The sequence below is a fragment of the Pinus tabuliformis genome, chromosome 2_2 (genome assembly GCF_031772625.1).
Source record: "Pinus tabuliformis cultivar Carrire ecotype Pingquan chromosome 2_2, CPIR1, whole genome shotgun sequence".
In the NCBI taxonomy this organism is placed as follows: Eukaryota; Viridiplantae; Streptophyta; class Pinopsida; order Pinales; family Pinaceae; genus Pinus; species Pinus tabuliformis.
In genome coordinates this window covers 1,221,138,221-1,221,159,244 of record NC_142300.1, presented here as the reverse complement: position 1 = coordinate 1,221,159,244, position 21,024 = coordinate 1,221,138,221, and the positions used below count along the sequence as shown (strand labels likewise).

The 21,024-nt window shown below is 39.8% G+C and overlaps 2 protein-coding genes across 3 annotated transcripts in view; one reads left to right on the top strand and one right to left on the bottom strand.

The window, feature by feature from the left end:
* The window catches only part of LOC149197888 (protein PIN-LIKES 6-like), a 442,686-nt gene that overhangs the window by 206,376 nt on the left and 215,286 nt on the right, over positions 1-21,024 (top strand). The window lies entirely within an intron of this gene.
* LOC149197889 (protein PIN-LIKES 6-like) overlaps positions 1-21,024 on the bottom strand; it is a 162,047-nt gene that overhangs the window by 97,701 nt on the left and 43,322 nt on the right. Inside the window, exons 3-5 of the mRNA XM_089406195.1 lie at positions 17,302-17,423; positions 16,654-16,860; positions 2,501-2,575 (exon numbers count right to left, since the gene is read on the bottom strand). Coding sequence (XP_089262321.1) covers positions 2,501-2,575; positions 16,654-16,860; positions 17,302-17,423 — 404 coding nt within the window. The remainder of the gene's footprint in view (positions 1-2,500; positions 2,576-16,653; positions 16,861-17,301; positions 17,424-21,024) is intronic.

Genomic DNA, 21,024 nt, shown 5'->3' with positions numbered 1-21,024 from the left:
AGGTCAGTAGAGAATGGTATGAGACATTCTCAATCGATTCTTCTTTTTCATGGTTCAAGAGAGTAGAGCAGAGCCAAGTAGAGCAGGGCACAGTTGGCAGAGATAGTACAGTCTGGTCGATTGATAAGCGGATGGAGTTCTCCCTAGCTGAGAGGGACTATTAAAATTGGCAATTAGGGCCAAACTCCATGTGAGTCATCTTATTTATGGCAGCTGATATTTTTCTTGGATCCCTCTCATCGAGAGGTGTAGGATTGATCTAAAGATCATCCGATTCCGATAAGTATTCATGGAGTTATGAATTTATTTGTGTTAATAGACAATTCGTCAAGGTCGGCCAACAACCAAATAAACCCCACATGTGCTCAACGTTTTAGTATAAAAGGAGATGACTTGAGAGTCATTTTACACACACTTCACTCTTGATTTCTCTCCACTTGTTCTGGGTTTTAGTGGAAGAGAAATCTAAGAGAGGAAGCCCTAAAACACAAAAGGTAAAGGAGCCCTAGTATGAAGCCCTAAACGCAGTCTCTACAAGCCCTAACACAGTCCTAAGAAGGAGGATCTATGCAGCTATGGAGGAGGTCTTAGCAGCCCTAGCCGCAGTCCTAGCAAGCCCTAACCTATGACAACTCTATGCATCCATGTGTGGATATATATCTCTAAGTATAGCTCTGAAATCTGCGTGGAGAACGAGGCTTGGAACCGTGGTTAGGAGGCTGCCCTAGAGGCTGCCCTAGACAACATGGAAGGGTTGTATGGACAGCGTATTTTTGAGGTAATTTTAGGGGTTAGACAATTTTGTTTGGGGTTGTTTCAAGTGCAGATTTAGAGCAGGGATTCCAATATCTTAGCCGCAGTTTGAAGGGCCAAAGGGGCAGCGTGGGGGAGCTTAAAGAGCAGCGTGGTATTTCTGTGGAGAGGCCAAGTTGCTGTAGGTTACAGCGGGCTGCTTTGAGGCTTGTTTGAGAGCCGTCTTGGGTGCAGATTGCTGGGCAAGGAAGGCCGCAAATCTGGAGGAGAAAACAATGTTGTTTAAGGGCTGTTTGGGTGGTGTATAAGGGAGCCACAGCTACAGCTAGCTGCTGGGCTAGGCCGCAGGCCATAGCCAGCAGCTAGAGGCCATCTATGTGTTGCGTTTGAGGTAAAACAAGCAGACAAAGGCAGCATAGGAGTGGAGGCATATTCCCTTGGTAAACCACAGTCTTTTGGAGGGCTAATTGCTGAGTTGTGTGAAGGAATAGGGCTGTAGGTGATGCCCTAACCAGAGAGCAACAATGCAGCAGTGCAGTGTGATGGGACAGCAGTGCTAGCAACAATGGCATAGTGCAATGATGGCACAATTGGGATAGCAAGCTGTGATGGGACAGCAAGCAAACATGGGATGGCAATGTCACTAACAGTGAGACAGCAGTGTGCCACATGGGACAGTATTGGCTAGCATGGTGCAACTATGGCACATGGGACAGCTGTGGTGGCATGGTGCAGCAATGGCACATGAGACAGTTGTGGCAGCATGGTGCAACAATCGCACATGGGACAGCAGTGGCAGCATAAAATGCAGCAGTATGATGTGTGCAGCATGGTTATGAGGTCCAGCATAGTGATGATGGGTGCAGCATGGTGCAGCAGGGTGAGGTGCAGCATAATGACGAGGTGCAACACAATGATAGGTGAAAGAGTCACCTTGGAAAATCAGTTGAAGCAACATGTCTTCAATTGAGTTCAGCTATCTCATGTATCATCTTCTTAGAGATGATCTATGCTCTTATTTAGATAAGTCAAAGTTTTGACTTTTGTTGTAATTGTACTATCTCTCTCTCTCTGTTGAACTATTGAAGAACATATAAGAAGAATTGATCAAGGGCTTCCTCACATTGGGGTTTCTCCCTGGCTAGCGCCACATCTTGTGTCCTCTTGTGTTGGCTTCTCTTCCGCAACCTATATTTATGTTCCATCTGCAATTTACTTTGATGCTGATGTGATTGCTAATCTGGAAAAGATATTGAGCTAATTGAGAAAATTGAAATAATTGCTCTAAGCACAAAACATACCTAAAATTAACAGTTTTGTAGAATGCACCTATAGGCACAATAAGCTTTCTTATTAATATCTGACTATCCAATGTATAGACATTGCATTGACTTAATTATCGTAGTCCTTATAGTTGATGAGTAGTTAAGCATTGAATACTAACTGCCATTACCATTTCCTTCTGGCTTGTCTTTCATATGTGGAATCAAGCCTCTAAAAGGTTATTAGAAAACCATGAAACATGCAACTTTTCTCTATCAGAAACTGGACAGTAATAGATATAAGAGACTATAAAAGCATCCTGTTGAATGTTAACTATGTCGGGGAAAAAGATCCAAGAATGTGCATCTCTTGTCACAAACAATATTAAAATAAACAAGCATCTCTTTGCAACAAAAACTATTGAAATAAACTAACTAGCTTAACTATTTTTCACTGTTCAACAACTTGAAAAAATTTTACTTACAGAAGCTAAAATAGGTGGTTGCATTATTTGCTTAAGCTTGAATCGATCAACAAGGGAAGATATACCGTCACCTATCTGCATTGTGAGACAAAGATACTTGTATTTAACCTATTAACATTGTTTCAAGAACTTGAAAAGAAACTATTTTTTAAAGGTTCATAAAGCTTGCATGAAAATTCAATGAAACAAAAAAACAAACATGAACAATCCATATATTAGCCTTTCCTGGCATTCCAGTTGTCTGCATGATGTAACCACATTGAAACCTGATGTATTTATATGTTCTATGTATCTTTATGAAGCATTTTCCAAAAATACTCCTTTTTTTACTATTAAGATGGCATATAAAGTATAGGAATTGTTGTAAAATTGAGTAATGATGAGTAACCAATCATGGCAGATGAAGGTAACCATATTAGTCACCAGTAGGCGATGAAACAAGGTTTCTAAACAGTGAGGTCAATTATAAACTGGATAAGGCTTGAGAAATTGATCAAGATTTACAAAAACCTCCAGTGGCCTATGACATGAATAGAAAGGTTAATGCACCTCAATTCTCAATTTCTCAAAACAAGAGATGCTCTACATGGGTGCAGTAGTTTCTTAAAAAGGGAAAATAACTTCACTCCATTAAAGGAACATTATATTGTTTGCTTGCAGAGTTTGGATATCTAAAAATTGGTTAATTTTCCTTGCGAAGGAACAATTCTACATTTTTCCTCTCAGTGTTTGTAATCATCCATGCCAACCTGACCTTATTTCCTTTCCTCATAAAGCAATATAGATTTGACATTTATAATATCAGTTCGACGTATTCTGTAAATTTCAAAGCTTATTATTGAGTCTTTAATCTAGTTTGTTAAAACACATGTTTTCAAAAATTTACATTGCGGGTTTTGTAGCCTGCAACAACATCAAGACTCAAAACAAGACATAAATTATAATAAGAAACAATTCAGGATGGAAGTCCATAAGGAATAAGAAAGAATTGACACGAAGGTTTGGTGCATGTCAAGTAGTCTTTGTTGAATAGGTGGTTGTCATTGATGTCAACCCAAGCAGCACCAGGGGATGGCCCGCTTTCATTGACCAATATGACATGGCAGATCATGGATTCTTGCATCCATACCACCCTAGATTGGTTCTCCTCATTGAGTTGTTTCCGGTGGTTTGTGGCACGCCACGTGGTTCTTCATGGATTGTGAGATATCTTCAGTTTGTGGGTAAAAACCCCAAGGGATGGTGACATGGCATCTTATCATTGAATAGTCTGGCTATTAACATCAAGATTAAGGGTTTTCTTCAAGATTTATGCAACAATCACTTTGTAGAGGGCATCAAAACTGTTTTATACCTACAACAGGTGTTCTTCATCAATTAAAAAAAGGGAGCGAACCAAATCCATTCACCAAATGTCTAGCGGCCTTCTTTGCTTGGGCAACAAGGCATGTAAAATTCAAAATTTCTCTCCTAAAAGCCCTCCACTGGTCAACTATTGGAAGCCACTTCTATCCTAGAGATCAACTATAAAAGAAGGCCTAAACCTCACCTTAAATGTATGTACTATGCACTTCAACGCACCATTCTTGTGATCTTGCTCTGAAGTAATCCGATCCCTGTGCAGACAGCCAGACATCAGAAGGGTTAGGGTTTTAGGTTTTTCCTTTTGTTTTTGGGGATTTGTTTGGGCAGATATCTCTTGCAGGTGGAAGTCCAAATTGATGGACTGTCAAGATTGAGAAATTTGTTTATTCAGCCCTCCAAGTATATTAATTTCTGAACAAGCATTTATTATCTCAGGTAAGCAAAATTACTCTCAGGCCAGCGAAATTACTCTCTATCTCTCGGCCTTAGTTCTAAAGGCTACTGAGCTTTAAAGGATCAATTGATATAAGGTCTTGAGAGTTTCATCTACCAAAAATTCCTCACCAAGGCGTTCTTGAGCTCTCTGTGATTCCATCCATCAAGACACAGACCTGTTGCCAATTCTTGATGAATTTGTGATCTGGATAAAGTTAGAGCAGTTAGCCTTAAAACAGTGGTAGTTTAGATACTCTTGAAGCTTTTGCGGCCTTCATTCACTACGTATTTCTGAACTCTCCTGCGATTAGGTACCTGTGACCTTGGTATCTTTACTGCCCCCAAAATGATGCCTCTTCCTTCTATTTATCTTTGCTTCTCCCTTTCTCTCCTTGTGCGCCCCACCAATTCGACCTGCTTCTCCCTAGCTCGATTTTCCTAAGGGGTTTGAATTTCCCTTTTTGGGTGAACCCCACATCCCACTACCAATTTAATTTTTCCCATTTTCTAATGTTGGTGGCCTCCATCTCTCCAAAAATTAAGTGGGGACTCCCTCCACCCACTTTTCCTAAGTTTACATGCTAAAATATTTCCCAACACCCAATGGCAAAAATGGAAATTCTTCTTAGCAAGATTAATTTAATTGGGGACATTACATCTGCATTTCACTTAGATTTTAGGCACTGCATCTTATTTAGGATAGTGAAGCATCCTAAGGCAGCAACTATTCGTCTGGTGACTTGGTAAATAATTTATCTTAAGCAAGTATTTGACTCCATTCAGGCACTAGTCTTCCACGATAATCTAATCAAATCATTTAACTTGCTATTTTGACTGAGTTGCTAGGCCATTCAGTTGTGTCTCCGGACTTGTCGGTTGTCGACAAGTCTTGCATCTTCACATTTCATAGTAACTACCCCTCATAGCCTGTTGTAGGGAGATAGCTAGAATGGAGAGGTTGGGGATCAAAGTGACAGCCCTCGACCTGATCATTGTCGCTTCTCGCCTGTAAAATTTGGGCGACAACAAGGACTAGGCCACAAGCCCTCAAGGGTTTGCTCTCTCCCTATCCTCACTATTTCCATGACTGTCATAAACAATCAGTTCTGAAGTTAATCATAACAGTGGTGTAATCTGTAAGATCTAGTCTTAAAAGAGCCTAAAAATACCTAAGAATAGCACATAATAATCAGAAGAATCATTTGAGGTGTTCTTCGGTTTTCTTTCATCACATCATTGGTGACTAATCTTGCTGATCTCATTACTACAGGAGTCTAATGTTTTATGACAGTGGCATAATCATCTTATAATCACCTTAAGGAAATCCTAAAACTAATCTTAATAAGCCTAAGAACCTAAAAGAATTTTACACATTAACTAAAGGCTTAATCACTATTGATCTAGCTAGTTTGCAAGTGATTTTTGGGACTGTTTTCATAGTGACAGTGGGTTGATCTGATTGGTATAAGCCTAAGTTGCAGGAAACGTGGGTTTAGAGGGCGTTTCGCCAGGGGAAACGAAACGAAACTCGTTTCCCCGTACCGTACGGCCTGGAAACGCGTTTCCGGCCGTACGGTCACATTTCCCGAAACAGAAACGTGGCCATACGGCCGGAAACGCGTTTCCAGGCCGTACGGGCCCCGTTTCCCCAAAAAAAACACTTGTTTTTTAATTTTTTTTTCTAATTTGTTTTTAAATTTTTTTAGGGTTTCCAGGATGTTCTAGAAACCATTTCTAAAGTTATAAAAGAACAGTTTCTCTCATTCTCTCATCACACTATTCAGCAAGTCGTTTCTCTTGGAGATTGGCAGTTGTTTCAGCTAGGGTGTTTTGAGCAGTGAGCAAAGTAGATTTCAGCAGCGGGAGAAAGAGATTTCAGCAGCAAGAGAAAGAGATTTCAGCAGGAGATTTCTGTAGCAGCAGATTTGGCTCAGCTACAGCCATATTTCTCTTCTCTTTTCTAGCATTTCGGGGTAGTTTCAACCACAGAAAATTAATTTGGGTAAGCCACATTCGTTTTGTTAGTTTTTTCTTACTATTTCTTCAATTTTTCTAGGGTTTATGCAGCCAAAAATATGAAAAACGTTTTTTATTTATAGATTTGTTTTTTAAATTTATTTTTGCAACAGATTTGGCTCAGCTACAGCCATATTTCTCCTCTTTTCTGGCATTTTAGGGTAGATTCAGCCACAGAAAATTAATTTGGGTAAGCCACATTCATTTCTTAGTTTTTTTCTTACTATTTCTTTAATTTTTCTAGGGTTTATACAGCCAAAAATATGAAAAACGTTTTTATTATTTACAAATTTGTTTTTTTAATTTATTTTTGCAGCAATGGCTTCCAGCCAAAGTGCAGCTGCAACTTCAAACCCTAGGGCCAACCCAAGGGCTGAATATTATCCTCTTTGGAGGCATGTGACGAAGCTTCAAAGATGTGGAGGTGGTGGCTCATGGGAATGGCGATGCAATCTTTGCAATAATACGTACAAGGGCTCCTACCCAAGAGTGAAGGCGCATCTATTGCATGGAGGAGGACAGGGGATTTCAGGTTGCACAAAAACATCAAATCCGTTGGTAAGGAGGGCATATCAAAGAGAGCAAGATGAGGCGGATGGTACTAAGAGAAGGCATGATGACCTTACTCAAGCTCCATCTAACATTGAGCCAAGGATTGTAGCTGAAGCAAGAAAGAGGAGAGTTGGTCACACTCAAGAACATGAACAACCAGCACCCAAAAATACCAGAGGCTCAGGGGCATCCCATTCAGTTCAAGATAGCAGAATTGCTAGATTGGTGAATGTGCAAGCAAGAGAAGAAGCTGATTCCAGAGTGGCCAGGTGCATTTATGCATGTGGTATCCCATTCAATGTTGTTCGCTCTCCTTACTGGCAAGATATGATAAGGGCAGTTAACAAAGCTCCTCAAGGGTACAAGGGGCCCAACTATGAGAAAGTCAGAACCCAGCTTCTCAAAAATGAGAAGGAACTTGTGGAGGACATTTTAGCTCCAATTCGTTCTTCCTAGAGTAGCTCTGGGGTTACCATAGTCTCAAATGGTTGGACAGATATGAGGCGCAGACCATTGATAAATATCATTGCCACTTCCCCCAAAGGAGCAATGTTTATCAAGGCAGAACACTGCTCAGGAGAGGTGAAAGATGCACAGTTCATTGCTGATGTTATTATAAAAGCTATTGAACAAATAGGGCCTAACAGGGTGGTGCAAGTTATCACGGATAATGCACCAGTTTGCAAAGCTGCAGGTTTAATTATTGAGGGGAGGTATGACCACATCTTTTGGACACCATGCATTGTCCATAATCTGAATCTGATCTTAGAGGAGATCGACAACAAAGTTTCCTGGATAAAGGAAGTCACAAGGGAAGCAAGGGAGATTATCAAATTCATCACCAACCACCACCAGTCTCAGGCCATATTTCGAGAGTACTCCAAATTGGAGTTGTTAAAAGTTGCTGAGACAAGATATGCCTCAAACTTCGTGATGTTGCGCCGCCTTGTTGAGGTTAAGCATGCATTAGTTTCTATGGTGGTGAGTCAACTTTGGATTGAGTGGAGACAAGCAGATTCAGAGCGGGGATCTATGGTGCGTAGATTGTGCCTTGATGAGGATTGGTGGAGCAAGGTAGATTTCTTGCTAAAGTTCACAACCCCTGCATTTGAGCTTCTCCGGAGTGCTGACACTGACCAACCTTTCTTGGGAGAGGTATATGATGACATGGATTCCATGGTTGAGAAAATTATGGAAATCATTTCGCAGGAGTCTCCACAACTTCTGTTTGTTGATTGAGTGGACACAAGCAGATTCAGAGCGGGGATCTATGGTGCGTAGATTGTGCCTTGATGAGGATTGGTGGAGCAAGGTAGATTTCTTGCTAAAGTTCACAACCCCTGCATTTGAGCTTCTCCGGAGTGCTGACACTGACCAACCTTTCTTGGGAGAGGTATACGATGACATGGATTCCATGGTTGAGAAAACTATGGAAATCATTTCGCAGGAGTCTCCACAACTTCTGTTTGTTGATGATCATTTTGCTGGTTTGATCAAGAAAATCATTGTTGACAGGTGGAACAATTTCAATACACCATTGCACACTTTAGCACATGCTTTGAACCCCAAATTTTATGATGAGGAGCTTATTGCTAAAAGCAATGGGAAGAGGAAGGCACCCCATAAGGATAGAGAGGTGGCTACTGGGGTGAAAAAAGCACTTATGAGAATGTTTCCTTCTCATCTACATAGGGAGGTAAAGGAGGAATTTGCCAGTTTTGCTGCAGGAATAGATGATTATGCAGATATATCAGCTTTGGAGGAGAGAAGCACCATGAATCCAGTTAGGTGGTGGATTTGTCATGGAGCAAATGGTGTACATTTGCAAAGCCTTGCCATTCGTATTCTTTCACAAGTGGCAAGCTCTTCATCAGTAGAAAGGAATTGGAGCAATTATGGTTTTATTCATTCTGTGAAGCGCAACAGGTTGGGCTCACAGAAAGCAGAGGATCTTGTTTATGTGCACTCCAACCTTCGCCTTGCATCTCGTAGGGGTCCAGAATACAACAGTGGTCCTTCTAAAGAATGGGATGTGGATGCAGAAAATCCTGATTTGGATCTCTCTCTTGCTGCCTTGAATATTGAGGACGATTCTGGAAGTGGAATTGGTGCATCATCTTCTTCAGCACCACCATCCACTGTTGAGCATTCTGCTGCTTCTATTTTTGATGAGGATTGTTATGATGAGGATTAGTCTTTTGTGACTTGTCTCTATAGTTCTTGCAGCCTTATAGTCTTTATTGTACTTGCAGCCTCATATACTAATATAAATAAAGGCTGATTTTGGATTTTCCAGTTCCTATATTTTTATTTTCATTATGTGATTATTCATGAATCATGACTAATGAGTAAATGTGATGTAAATTTAATCTTAATGTTTAAGTAAATGTATCATTAATGCTTTATGATTGCACATATATATATTAATAATTTTAAATATTTTTAATATATATATATATATATATATTATATTATTATATATATTCGCGTTTCCCCGTTTCCAAAATTTGGGGAGGTCGCGTTTCGTTTCGCTTCCCGTTTCGGAAACTCGTTTCCGTTTCCCCGTTTCGTGCAACTTAGGTATAAGCATTCATTTCAGTCTGGTGCATCTCCTTGAATGATATAAGCATTGGTTAAATAATTGCATCAATCTCTTTTTGATTTTGAGGATAAAGCTAATACTTTGCATACTAACTCTTGCATCCTTGCATTCTTGCATTTTCTAGTCTCCTTACATTACTTATCATTGTAGCAATCTCTATTGGTGCTTGTTGGTATTGTGCTTAAAGAAACATTGCAAGTCTCTTTTGTTTTTAATTGTCTCATAACGTAAGTGATAAGAGGATATTGCTTTCATTATTGCACTCTAAGTTTCTTTGGCTCCAAATCGTTACATTATAATTAAGAGGAATTCTAATAAGCACCTTGAATCATTGACTGTTTGATATTGCTAATATGGTTTCATTAAGATAAATTGTTCTCTAAAGGTGCTTCATAAGTTGCTCTTGGAATCTTTGTAACCTTGTGCTGAGAAGTAACATTGTGAGCATCTTGATTTCAAGTGGTTTGACATCGTCATATTGGAGGATTTTATATATTCGTAATCTCATTGAAGCAATCTTAACATCATTTGCATCTTCATTTTAGAATTAGAAGTGCATATTTATAATTTACCTCTAACCATAAGTTTGGTTGTAAGAGAGATAGGACCACTTTCTTCACCCAATTCGACAAGTCTAGACCCTCATTCACAATTAACACAGGTGACCTTGCAGTTCTCTTGTGGGCAATCCCTTGTAGGAATGAAGGCACTTGGGTGGTTAGAACTCCAGGGGAGGTATCGTTAATGAGCCCTTAGCCTCCTTCCCGTGGACTTCACCTAGATTAGGCATTTAATTAAAATTGACCAAGATCTTGCAACTCACATTAGATTAGGTCCGACACTTCATTTACGATATATTTTGCATCTTGCAGCAATTGTTCATCCAATAACTTGATATATTAATCTCTTTTGTGCAAGCACTTCCTAATTTCAAGGCACTGATCTATCATTTGTATCTTTAAAATCTAATTGATTGTGCTTAATAATCATGCTCGTCACATAATTTTGCTTCAAGTTGCTAGGACATTCATTGGTATCTCCTAAACATGTTGATTTCCAACGAGATTCTCATCATTTCATCTATAGGGACTACCCCCCTTAGCCCGCATTTAGGAAATAGCTTAAACGGAGAGGGAAGGGATCAAAGTGACAGCCCCTGCTCTGAGCATTGTCGCATTTGGGTGTACAATTCGGGCGACAACAAGTCAAAAAAGGGGTTTGTGGACAAAAGACCCAAGTGAAGGGGTTTTAGACCTAGATGGGGTTTAAAATTCTAAAAAGAAAATTGAAAGGAAAAATTAAAAAATAAATATCCTAAGTCTAAGAGTGGATCAAAACCCCTAAAGATCTAGAGGGTTCCAAAGAAGGCTTAGGAGAAGTTGTTTAGAGGAGGCCTAGGAGACGCTAAAGGCATCAAGTGGAGAGATACTTGTTTCATCAAAGAGGAGGCCGAAGATGTATACCTAGTGAGCCCTAGTTTGAGGGTCGACAGGGCTACAAGGAAGGCCAAGACTAGATCCAAGGCAAGCAAGGGAGATCGACGAAGAATCGGCAAAAGGGGAAGGTTTTCTCATCTCTCAGGAGATCTCCTTTAGTCCTGAAGTAGTCGAGTTTGTTGCAGGGTTTCGTTGAGCAAAAGAAGGTAGGTCGTAGGATTTTAAGGGCTAGTTTCTTGTCCCTAGTAAGTGCTAATTTTTCTTAGGGCTATATTGTTCTTTGCTTTGCTAATTGCATTTCTTCATTAACACATTAAGTTCACCCCATAACATCATAACATTATTCACATTTACATCATTATTCAACAGCGTATGCAACTATATAGAAAGAACAATACCATCATCATCAATGCAGCGGAACATAAAGGAACAATAGAAGAAAAGCATTCACGTATAGACACACCAGGATTGGTCAGAGACCAGGGCAAAACCCACTATGGGGAAAACCCTTTCAAATCCTTCTTCTTATTAGATTGTCATCGAATGATTCACCGGAAGAGAGTATAATGATCCATATCTTCGTTCATACAACTATTCATCAAAAGAAACTACAACATCCATGGAATGAACCCAACAATGCTTATACTCAAAATCCTAATTTTGAAGCCTGCAATGAACTGTCACTATCTGCAGTCAACTACTAGGAAGCTTCTAGTCGCTCTTTGGAGCCTACAAGTGAGCCACTGTAGTCTGCAACTGAGATTCTGAAACCCTAGATGGCAGTCGCACAAAGGAGGAGTTATGTGTGTGACTGGGATGCTTAGATCACACGAATGAGCCTGGAAGCGAGCGACTGCAGTCGAGATCACTCTATCCTGTGCCTGCCACTGAGGCCCAAAACCCTAAAACAGAAATGTGAGCTTTGAACCCTGCAATTTCATCTTTGAGCGAACCTATTCCTTCGCGGACGAGCCTCAAACCTGTGTGAGCCAAAAACCAAGATAGAAGAGTGTCTCATCATGATGTCCAAATGAGGTAGAGGTCACTTGTATTTATAACCTTCCAAGGGTGTCCACTTTGCTTTAGGGCCGACCTTATCAAATATGCACATGTGGGCTTTTCTTCATAAGTACACTTTCCCTTATCCGTTTTGAGTGATCTTTAGGTTGATTTTGGTCCTCTCGAAAAGAGGAATTCAATGCAATCATCATCTCCATCAAATGAGTTGTCCAAAGTCGAATTTGACTGCAGTTGCATATTTTAATAGTAAGAGGCCGCAACTAGTATGACTTGCTGGTCAAAGAAGGAAGGGCCGAGAGGCCTAAAACCTAGGACAGACTACATAAGAAGGATCCCCAGGCCTAATGTACATGAAAAGAGGCCTAAAAGGCCTATGATGCATCTGACCAAGAGTGTATTAGCATTCAGATCTCAACATGACTGATAGAGAGGCCTGTGAGGGCTAGTTTGGAAAGAAACAGCCCAAATAAGGGGGGGCCGCAAAACACCAAGGTTGTTGGTAAGATGGCCGCAGGGCTTGTGACTGTAGAAAGGATGCTAAGAAGAGGACTAGAGCCTAGGAAATGGGTCACTAAGTTGGTTTTGTTCTGAAGTATTTAGGTTAGAGATTGAGAAGCCTTAGGCCAGGGCAAATTCGTGGTAATCCTTGATGTTTGACACATGTGATTGTTCTAGCTCAAAGAGAAAGAGGGATCGAGATCCGGTGCAGAGTATGAGCAATAGGATTGTATATTGAGTAGAAGGCAAATTCAAGGAAGGGTTGTTCATAAGGGTTATGAATAGCAGTGTTTGCAAGCGTAGTTAGGTTAGTCTCCTAGTTTGATTAGCCAATGGATATGTACCTTCAGATCTAAGAAAGGGAGGAAGGGTCGAGTGCCTAGATTTGGTAAGACATCCCTGCAAATAAGGCCGCATACTTAGATATGGAGTGCACAGACATTTGTGGGTAGCAGATCCAAAGAACCCTTATTCTGAGCAGAGATATGAAGCAGAAGGAGTTTTGAACTGTCATAAAGAGTAGCGGAAGTTGAAGAGGTTCATGGGACTGTTCCATGGTTGGAGCAGCAGTATAATGGAGCCTTAGAACAGTGACAAGGAGGTAGCCTATTCACTATTAGACGGCAGATCTACAAGCCCTAGTAGAGGGTAGTTCTGGTTCCGCAAGATCAGTTAAGGAGCTAACTGATGATGGGCGAGTCTAAAGATGGAGATGTAGTGTAGGAACAATAGTGCGAGATCAAGAGTCCAGGTTTGGATAGATTGTTGAAGAGCATCTTAAGGCTGTTAGGAGGGTAGTAAGAACGTGATCTTTGTAGCCCTAAGTGCAGACATTGAAGGACTAATGGTCTGCTAGGAAAGGCAAATTTGAGGAGAGCTCAAGGATTGATCTTTGAAGGACTAAAGAAGTCAAGGAAGCAGTTATATCAACCCAAGTTTACTGAAGAGAAGGACATCTTGTAGTGATATAGGGAAGCTCTCCATGCCCAAAGTTTGTCTTCATTGGAGATGTGCAGAAAGGCAATAGAAGGAAGAAGTCCCAAACATTTTAGGAGCAGCAGTGGGAAGTCTCGAAGTTGTTCACAAATGAGTTGTGAACAACTCAACAGGAGTCCCTATGTGTTGTTTCATTGATGGACGAATGATCATCTAGAGGACAAATTAGAGAGTTGTGTTCAGTGACCTAAAGGAGGAAGATCCATTAATAGAGGCAGAGTTACAGATTGGGAGCAAACAAACCAGTAGATGTGTTCAAGGTACGACCAAGAGGAGCTGTGAGGGCATGCTACATCATCTAGATGGTCAGTTGTACCTTGTTCAGTAGCTGACACCAAACCCTAGTTGTATGTACTTCTATTAGTGATTGTGTGAGGGCCATGATCCCTGGTACAAGAGCCCTAAACGTATTATAGCTTTTTAATATAACGAAGAAGGGTTGAAAAATTTAAAAATTTTCATGTGCGCTAGTTGATTCACTGATGTGTATTTTTCCATTGCGCAAAGTAGGATGGTTGAGGCATTTGGGTTGGTTGCATCAGATATTTTAAGACCCTAACCTAGATTCTCATATGTCGTGGAAATTCAACACCCGTAACTCAAGGGTTAGAGATTGCTTTGTATGATATATAGCAATGAGTTATCCCCTTAAGGGTAAGGCAACTCATTACACACCAAGGGTTGGCACATGCAAGGGTTCCTTCACATAATATGAAAAGCAACATGTGCTCAGGAACCGGGTGATGGCCACTACGAGTGACGTAGAGCTTTTATGCTAGGCTTTTGCCCACATGCTAATATGTATGTCCCAACCATCTTTTGCATTTTGATCTTCTTTTGTTTTTTACTCGCAACCATCATATGTTTTTTCTTGTTCTTTTAGTTGCATCAACCTACCAGGGCCAAGTTTCAAGCCCTACCCAAATATGAGGATGTATGGTGCCAATCCTCATGAACCAATAGTCGGTTGAACCCGACAAAGGGAGGTGGAATATGGGGCTCGTATTGTAAGATGGAAACTGGTAAAGTATGGAATAGGGAGAGATGGGACTATGCTATCTCAATTGAGGTTTTCCAAGTAGTGCCCTTCCTATACCCGTTGTGCCATTTGGGGAGGTCCCACTGAACTAGAATTAAAGATTGACCCTTCATTTAAGGTGAGGGAACAACATGACAGTCAAAACCCCTCTTCCTTCCAGGTTACCCCATAATCCATGACAATTTCCCAAGATACAAACAAGCATAAGCACCCAATTGCAAAATGAATAAAGTAGCCCACCTTCCAACGTGCGCTCATGCCAAATGGGTGAGGAAACATACGACTAATGCAAGTGGCGGAGACATGAATGGCACATCATCATCGGCTACTAATGACTCTCTGGGGCTTCTGGCTAGAAGAGATGGTAGGAGAAAATTTTCTGCTATGGGGTCACTCACTTTAGGTGCGTAATAGTATGTACATGTACTTATCTTGAACATACTAATGAAGTTTCTAGTTGTCCAAAACTTGTGCAATTTCCATATTTGAATTTTAGTTATATATGTTCCTTATGCATTGTTATTTACAGCCATAAGTAAAAGAGGAATTGTAAAGTGTCATTATTAAGTGATTTGATATCTAAGTGAATTATATAAGGGGCCGCTTTTATTAATGTCATACTGCTGTTATTACTGCTGTAAGAGAGTATTTTCAGACCTTATTGGCTAATAAGTTGCCCTAACAGGGTTGAAACTCATCCCTTTGGTTTGGCATCATTTCTCCTTGAATTGCTGGGTAATTTGGGCAGTTTGGAAGTGGCGCATTTTACTCTTTTTACTGCTGTTTTGTACCTTGTTTTACAGCAGCCCCAAGGCTAAAAATTCACAGGGCTAAGAACTGAGAAACCTTCTAGGTTGAAGGTGAAATTTATGCTTCAAATTGAATTTTGAGTTCAGAGAAATTTCCATGTAAACTGAAAATTTTTTATTTTACATTTGCCCTCTTGGTGCAAGCAACTTGAATGTATGAAATGTTGTGCAAAATGCCAAAATTATCCAATCATGAATCAAAATAAATGAAATATGAGCAAATTGCAAATAGACAAACCACATAATCAAGTTGGATCACATAATCTTACCTGTAAACACTATCCAATATATTGCAATGAATACATGAAGATGGATGGTGAATAAATGGCCAATAAGAGGGTTCACATCAGCTTAAGAATAAGAGCATGAATATTCAATATAGGAAGCACAAGAATAAATAAGGGCATGTTCTAAAAGGTTTCCTTATCAGAGAAACGTGAAACAACGCTTGGAGTTTACATGGAATATCGATACAAGATATGTCACAGTGCTAGTAAAAGCTGTGAGTTGCATAAACGTGAATCAGAAATAAATGGATCCCTTGCTTCATGAATTAGATCCCTAAAATGTCAGTTACAATGCTTGAGTAGATATTTCATATTGTTTGCTTGAATCCGGACAAAATGATATTATCACAACAATGAGTCATTCCTAGTGACTCGTTGATTAAGTAACTATAGGATGTCGCTGGCAAACAACTTGAGTGGAGAATCAGCAGATATGGGAAGAAATGCACCATCTTCCTTCTTTACAGAGGAACTTTCGGACAATAACATCAGAAGGTCAGTTAATGAATATGTTTCAGATTATCAATCATTTAAGAATGAGGTGTAATATCAGATATCATGGTTAGCAAGTATAGCCTACAAATTTAGCACGAGGATTGTCTCAATCAATTGGCGATTGCCAGGACATTGCCGGTAATCCAACACATTGTGCAAGTCCACAGTTCAGCTCCCTCTGATATAATCTTCGATACCAATTCGTACCTGTACCAACTAACTAGGAATTGATAAATTCCTCACTTTATTCCAACAATAAAAATTTTGTTTTCCTGAACAATGTTGTAGCTCCCATCACTGCACTCCTGCTATTGTGTCCTGGGTTCATGCTGCTGCTTCTGTTTTCATATTCAGGTTTAAAGAGTACAACCCAGGTAGAAATGGATATACATAGAATTGGACTATACAAGATCAATAATTCTAAAAGTATTGAACCATATGGGTATCCTCCACAAGGTTCATCCCAAACTTTTATGCAAAATAATTTCATGCTTCTTTTCCTATTAACTAGTAAATGAAACAGGTCATATCACAAAATTTTCCAGATTGGGGCTTGTAAGAATTAAATTTGATCTTTTTTCTGAAAACACGTGAGGTCCTTACCTTCCTTGCCTTTGAACGCCAATCCACTGATGTTGATGAAGAATCAGAAACAAACTCTTCTGATGCCAGCAATGGAAACTTTGCACTGCCTGGATTGTCAAGCCTATTTTTCACTCCTGCGGATGCAGATTCAAGGTCTCCCTTTGCTGAATCTTCAGGAGGAGAAAGCATAGAGAATACATAAGTGTAAAGAATGACTGCACCAACCTGCAATACAAATCAACTGAACTTATTTTAAACCTGACAAAATCTTCCTGCAAAAACTATCGATGAGTGGGTATCTGTTGCAAAATTTTAACCCTCAAAAGATGGCTAGAAGCAAGAAAGTGATATTTCTCTGGGAAAATGGCTAATCCATAAACTGAACTCTATCTGATTCCCTCATCAACTAACATTTAAAAAAAAATCTAAACTCTAGCCATACAGGCAACATAGAAGAGAACATTGCCATGGCATACAGCAGGGAAGCTGGGATACTGTTAGAGAGATGCAGCACTCCCTGAGGCAAAATAAAGTTCTGATAAAGACTAATAATGAAATAAGAGCGCACTCAACATCAGTGTGACAAGAATACAAATAAATCCTTATGTATTATAATTACTAGCGTCTATCCAACTGGAGAAATCTTAGGCATTAATCTCCACATACCCATTGGCCGAATGATATGTACGCACTACCCATTTGATTGCAAGTTTTGGAATCACCAAAAGGATTTGTTCTGTCTTGACACAAAGCACTAATCAAAACAAGGGGTACATTGCCAATATTTCCTGGAAAAATATAACAAAATTAGTTCCAAAAGCTCAATTTTCAAAAAATTGTGAACGACAGGATGAGAAACTACATTCTCAAGCAACCATTAGGCTCTGTATTTTCTTTCCGGATAAGGTTGAGCCATGCAAAACAACTTATATTGAGTAGCTTTTGGAGTGGAACTAGAAATAGAAATTGAAATTTGTATTAATGAAAAATGTCCTCAGGTGACTTGAAGCAGTCAATGGCACCAAAAGACAGATTAGCATGTAAGGCACAAGTACAACCATGGAGGGACTGCTTGATGCATCTCCCAAGAAAAGCATCAAAGTAAAATTATAAATGAATTTAAGAAAAGATAATAGAAGAAAGAGAATCCAACTAAACCATATCACTATAACAGAGAAAAAATGAGCTGTCTATTATTTGTGTTCTAAATAAAAATAAGTTATGTCGGACCTAGTACTCAAAGATTTAGTCAGTCTATCTAATTGGAATGAAATGAATAAAACTGTAAATTTTTCAAGCCTAGATGACTGTTGTCCTAATATTCTCATGTTAAATGACTCAAAACGGAATTTACTTAACAGCAGAAAATTAAATTTCTGACATTGCATCAATTACACAATAACTGAAAAATGAACAACGCAAGAAATAAAACATACAGAGAGATTTCTCCTTCAAATCAGCTTTGCATTCCTTTGATCAAGGCTTACAAGGACACTTCTGCAGCCTTCTTTGAACAAGCAGCTGTAAGGTCAATTAAATCACCTCAAACAGTAGGGTATCGCAAGCTCTGAGGGTGTGAAGACTGTGCATGAAAAAAAGACTGCTACAGCAGTGGTACAGCCTGTAGGGCATGTTGTACATGCTGGTCACTTCAACAATCTACTCATTGAATGCACTTTGCCATCTTCAAGCTCTTTTGTTACCTTCTCATGTGTCAGATTGACCTCTCCTATCTTGTCATATTTATACTTTGAGAGAATATAAGTAACCTCGAAGATAGGTATTCTCCTCAATCCAAGCTGCAACCTATATCAATCTTGAAATATACAGCTAAGATTAAATCCTAATGTAAGTCACTAATGTTCTAGAACTTCTAGAACATTTCATTTAGATTCCTAAGATTAGTTGACTTTAAAACATGAAACTTTCACTATTTTTTATTTTTTAGGTGAAATTACAAGATATAATTATTTCCCACTTTTCTTAGGTGGTCACTAGTGTAATTCGTTGAATCACTTCATGCATGTTCACATTGAACCCTGTCCAAGAAGTACCTGTATCAGTTACATTTCTCAACAAAAACGAGGATAGGACTCAGTACAAGATATAATTATTTCCCACTTTTCTTAGGTGGTCACTAATGTAATTCGTTGAATCACTTCATGCATGTTCACATTGAAACCTGTGCAAGAAGTACCTGCATCAGTTACATTTCTCAACAAAAACGAGGATAGGACTCAGGAGTAGGAGAGAGTGAGTTTCCATCTATGAAATGAAAGTTGTAATGCCGCATCCTTTAATCCTCCACTGATAATGTAATTAATTATGTCAATGGCCTGCGTGGGCATGTGTAAAAGGGATTAAAAAGGGACCTGGAACAATTGTAATTATATTTTTAATGTAAATGCCAAACAAGTGATGAAGAGGTGGAGCCTTGATGAAGACCATGAGGAGTTTGGTAGCAACCTAACCATGGAAATAAACTCTGCCAATAATTATTCAGCTAAGCCAAATACTTAAAATATCCAAGATTGTCAACTTTCCCAAGAAAATATTTAATGGGAAGGATGTGGTAGTTGAGCTACTACCTTCCATAATTATTGAAATAGTTGGGCTGGACCCAACTGTCTCATCCAAGGGATGGGTAAAATACGTATAGAAACTTCTACGGATTTGTCCAGAAGCTTCTAATCACTCCACGAAATTGGCAAGTCTGGCACGAAATTGAAGGAGGAAGAAACCCATGGGGAGATGGGGAGAGAAGCAACCTCAATTTTTGGATAATCCACAAGACGAGAGAGCAGAGGAAGCTCTCATGTGAAAGGAAAAACAAAGACCCGTGAATGGGTTATGTGTTAGTTTTTGTAGCATCGGATGCGTTTTGGCCTTGAAATTTTGTGGAGAGGCTAGAATACATGAGACCTCCAAAACCCAAAAATTGTTTCTGGAAATTCCGCCTAGAAGTAACTTAATTAGATTATTGGTTAGTTTTTAAATATTTCCAAAGCCTAAACTTAGGGAATATGACTAATTAATCAGAATTAATTAAGTTATGGTGTGAATATTCTAGAAACTCACACAGATCGACTTCAAGTTAATCCTAGCCATCGATTAAAATCTAATCTTGGTCATTGAAGTCTCAACAAAAGATTATAAGAAGTCGATGGGGCTTGGAGAAATCACTTGAGCAGTTTGATTTCCTGAGTAGCAGCATTCAGTTGCCGGAGAGAAAGCCAGAGAAATCGAAGCAGTGAGAAAGGGGCAGTGACAGTGAAGCCGGAGCAAAGATTCCAGTTCCAGTGAGTGCATTTGCTGAGAGGCAGAAGAGCCACAGTGAGGTTGACGCAGAGCAGCGCAATAGCCTCTAGAGGCAATTTTGAAATTGCTAGGGAGAAGCAGAGTTTCAGTGCCAAAAGCTGGGCAGAGGTTCCAAAGGCTAGGAGAGACATTTTCTTAGACAGCAGCAGACCAGACGGCTTGACGAGAAGCTATTCTGAGCTAAGTGTAGAAGCGACTGCATTAGGGTGACGCAATGACTATGTAGAGCCAGTGGGACAGCGCAATTTGAGCTGAGATCAGAGCTCAGATTTCCCTGTGGAGTGAGGAAATTCCTCACTAGATTTTTCTTGCCAGTTTTTCTCTATAGGATTGCCAATTTTGGCATCCAGTGGTACTCAAATTATTTCGCTGCTGCATAATAATAAAACCCTCAGTTGCCACACCGGTTTTCCTAAGTTGGTTTTTTTCCGAAGACATTGATCCAAAAATAATTGTCATTTTATGTGTGTGTATAGGTTGCAATGTGCTTCATTCAATATTTGCTATCGCAAACAGTAGATAAATTGTTAAGAATTAACTTAACAATTAGGAGAATTATTTACAGTTACTGCAATAGGATTTGGATTTCCAAATTTTCACACGGTATAAGAGTGCAGATGATCAGCCGGAGAGCTAAATAGCGAAAGAAGAGCGAGTTTCGTTGTTCATTGAGGGGCAGTAGGTCGTAACCCCAGAGGCAGCATAGTCATCGTGGCCAAGAGGTCAAATTTCTTGAGAAGAATCTATTTTGCTGAGAGAAGGACAGAAAAATTCGATCTCTCTAGATCGAGGAATTCCAGTGGCAGAGGGAACAGCCAGTTATTTTCGCAGAGCAAATCTCTAGCTGATCCAGGTGGCTCCAAGAACATGGAGAAATCCAAGAGGGCTCAGAAATGGTCAAAATTCAAAGAGGTCAAATTACTCTCAAACCAGCACCAGATCGAAGTGCTCGTCGCCCTGATTCCAACGGCGCAAACGACACTCAAATCCGAGTTCGTATGAGAGAGATAAAGCTCTTTAAAGTTTGAGAAGACAGGGAAAAAATGGGGCCCACAGCATGCCACATGGCAT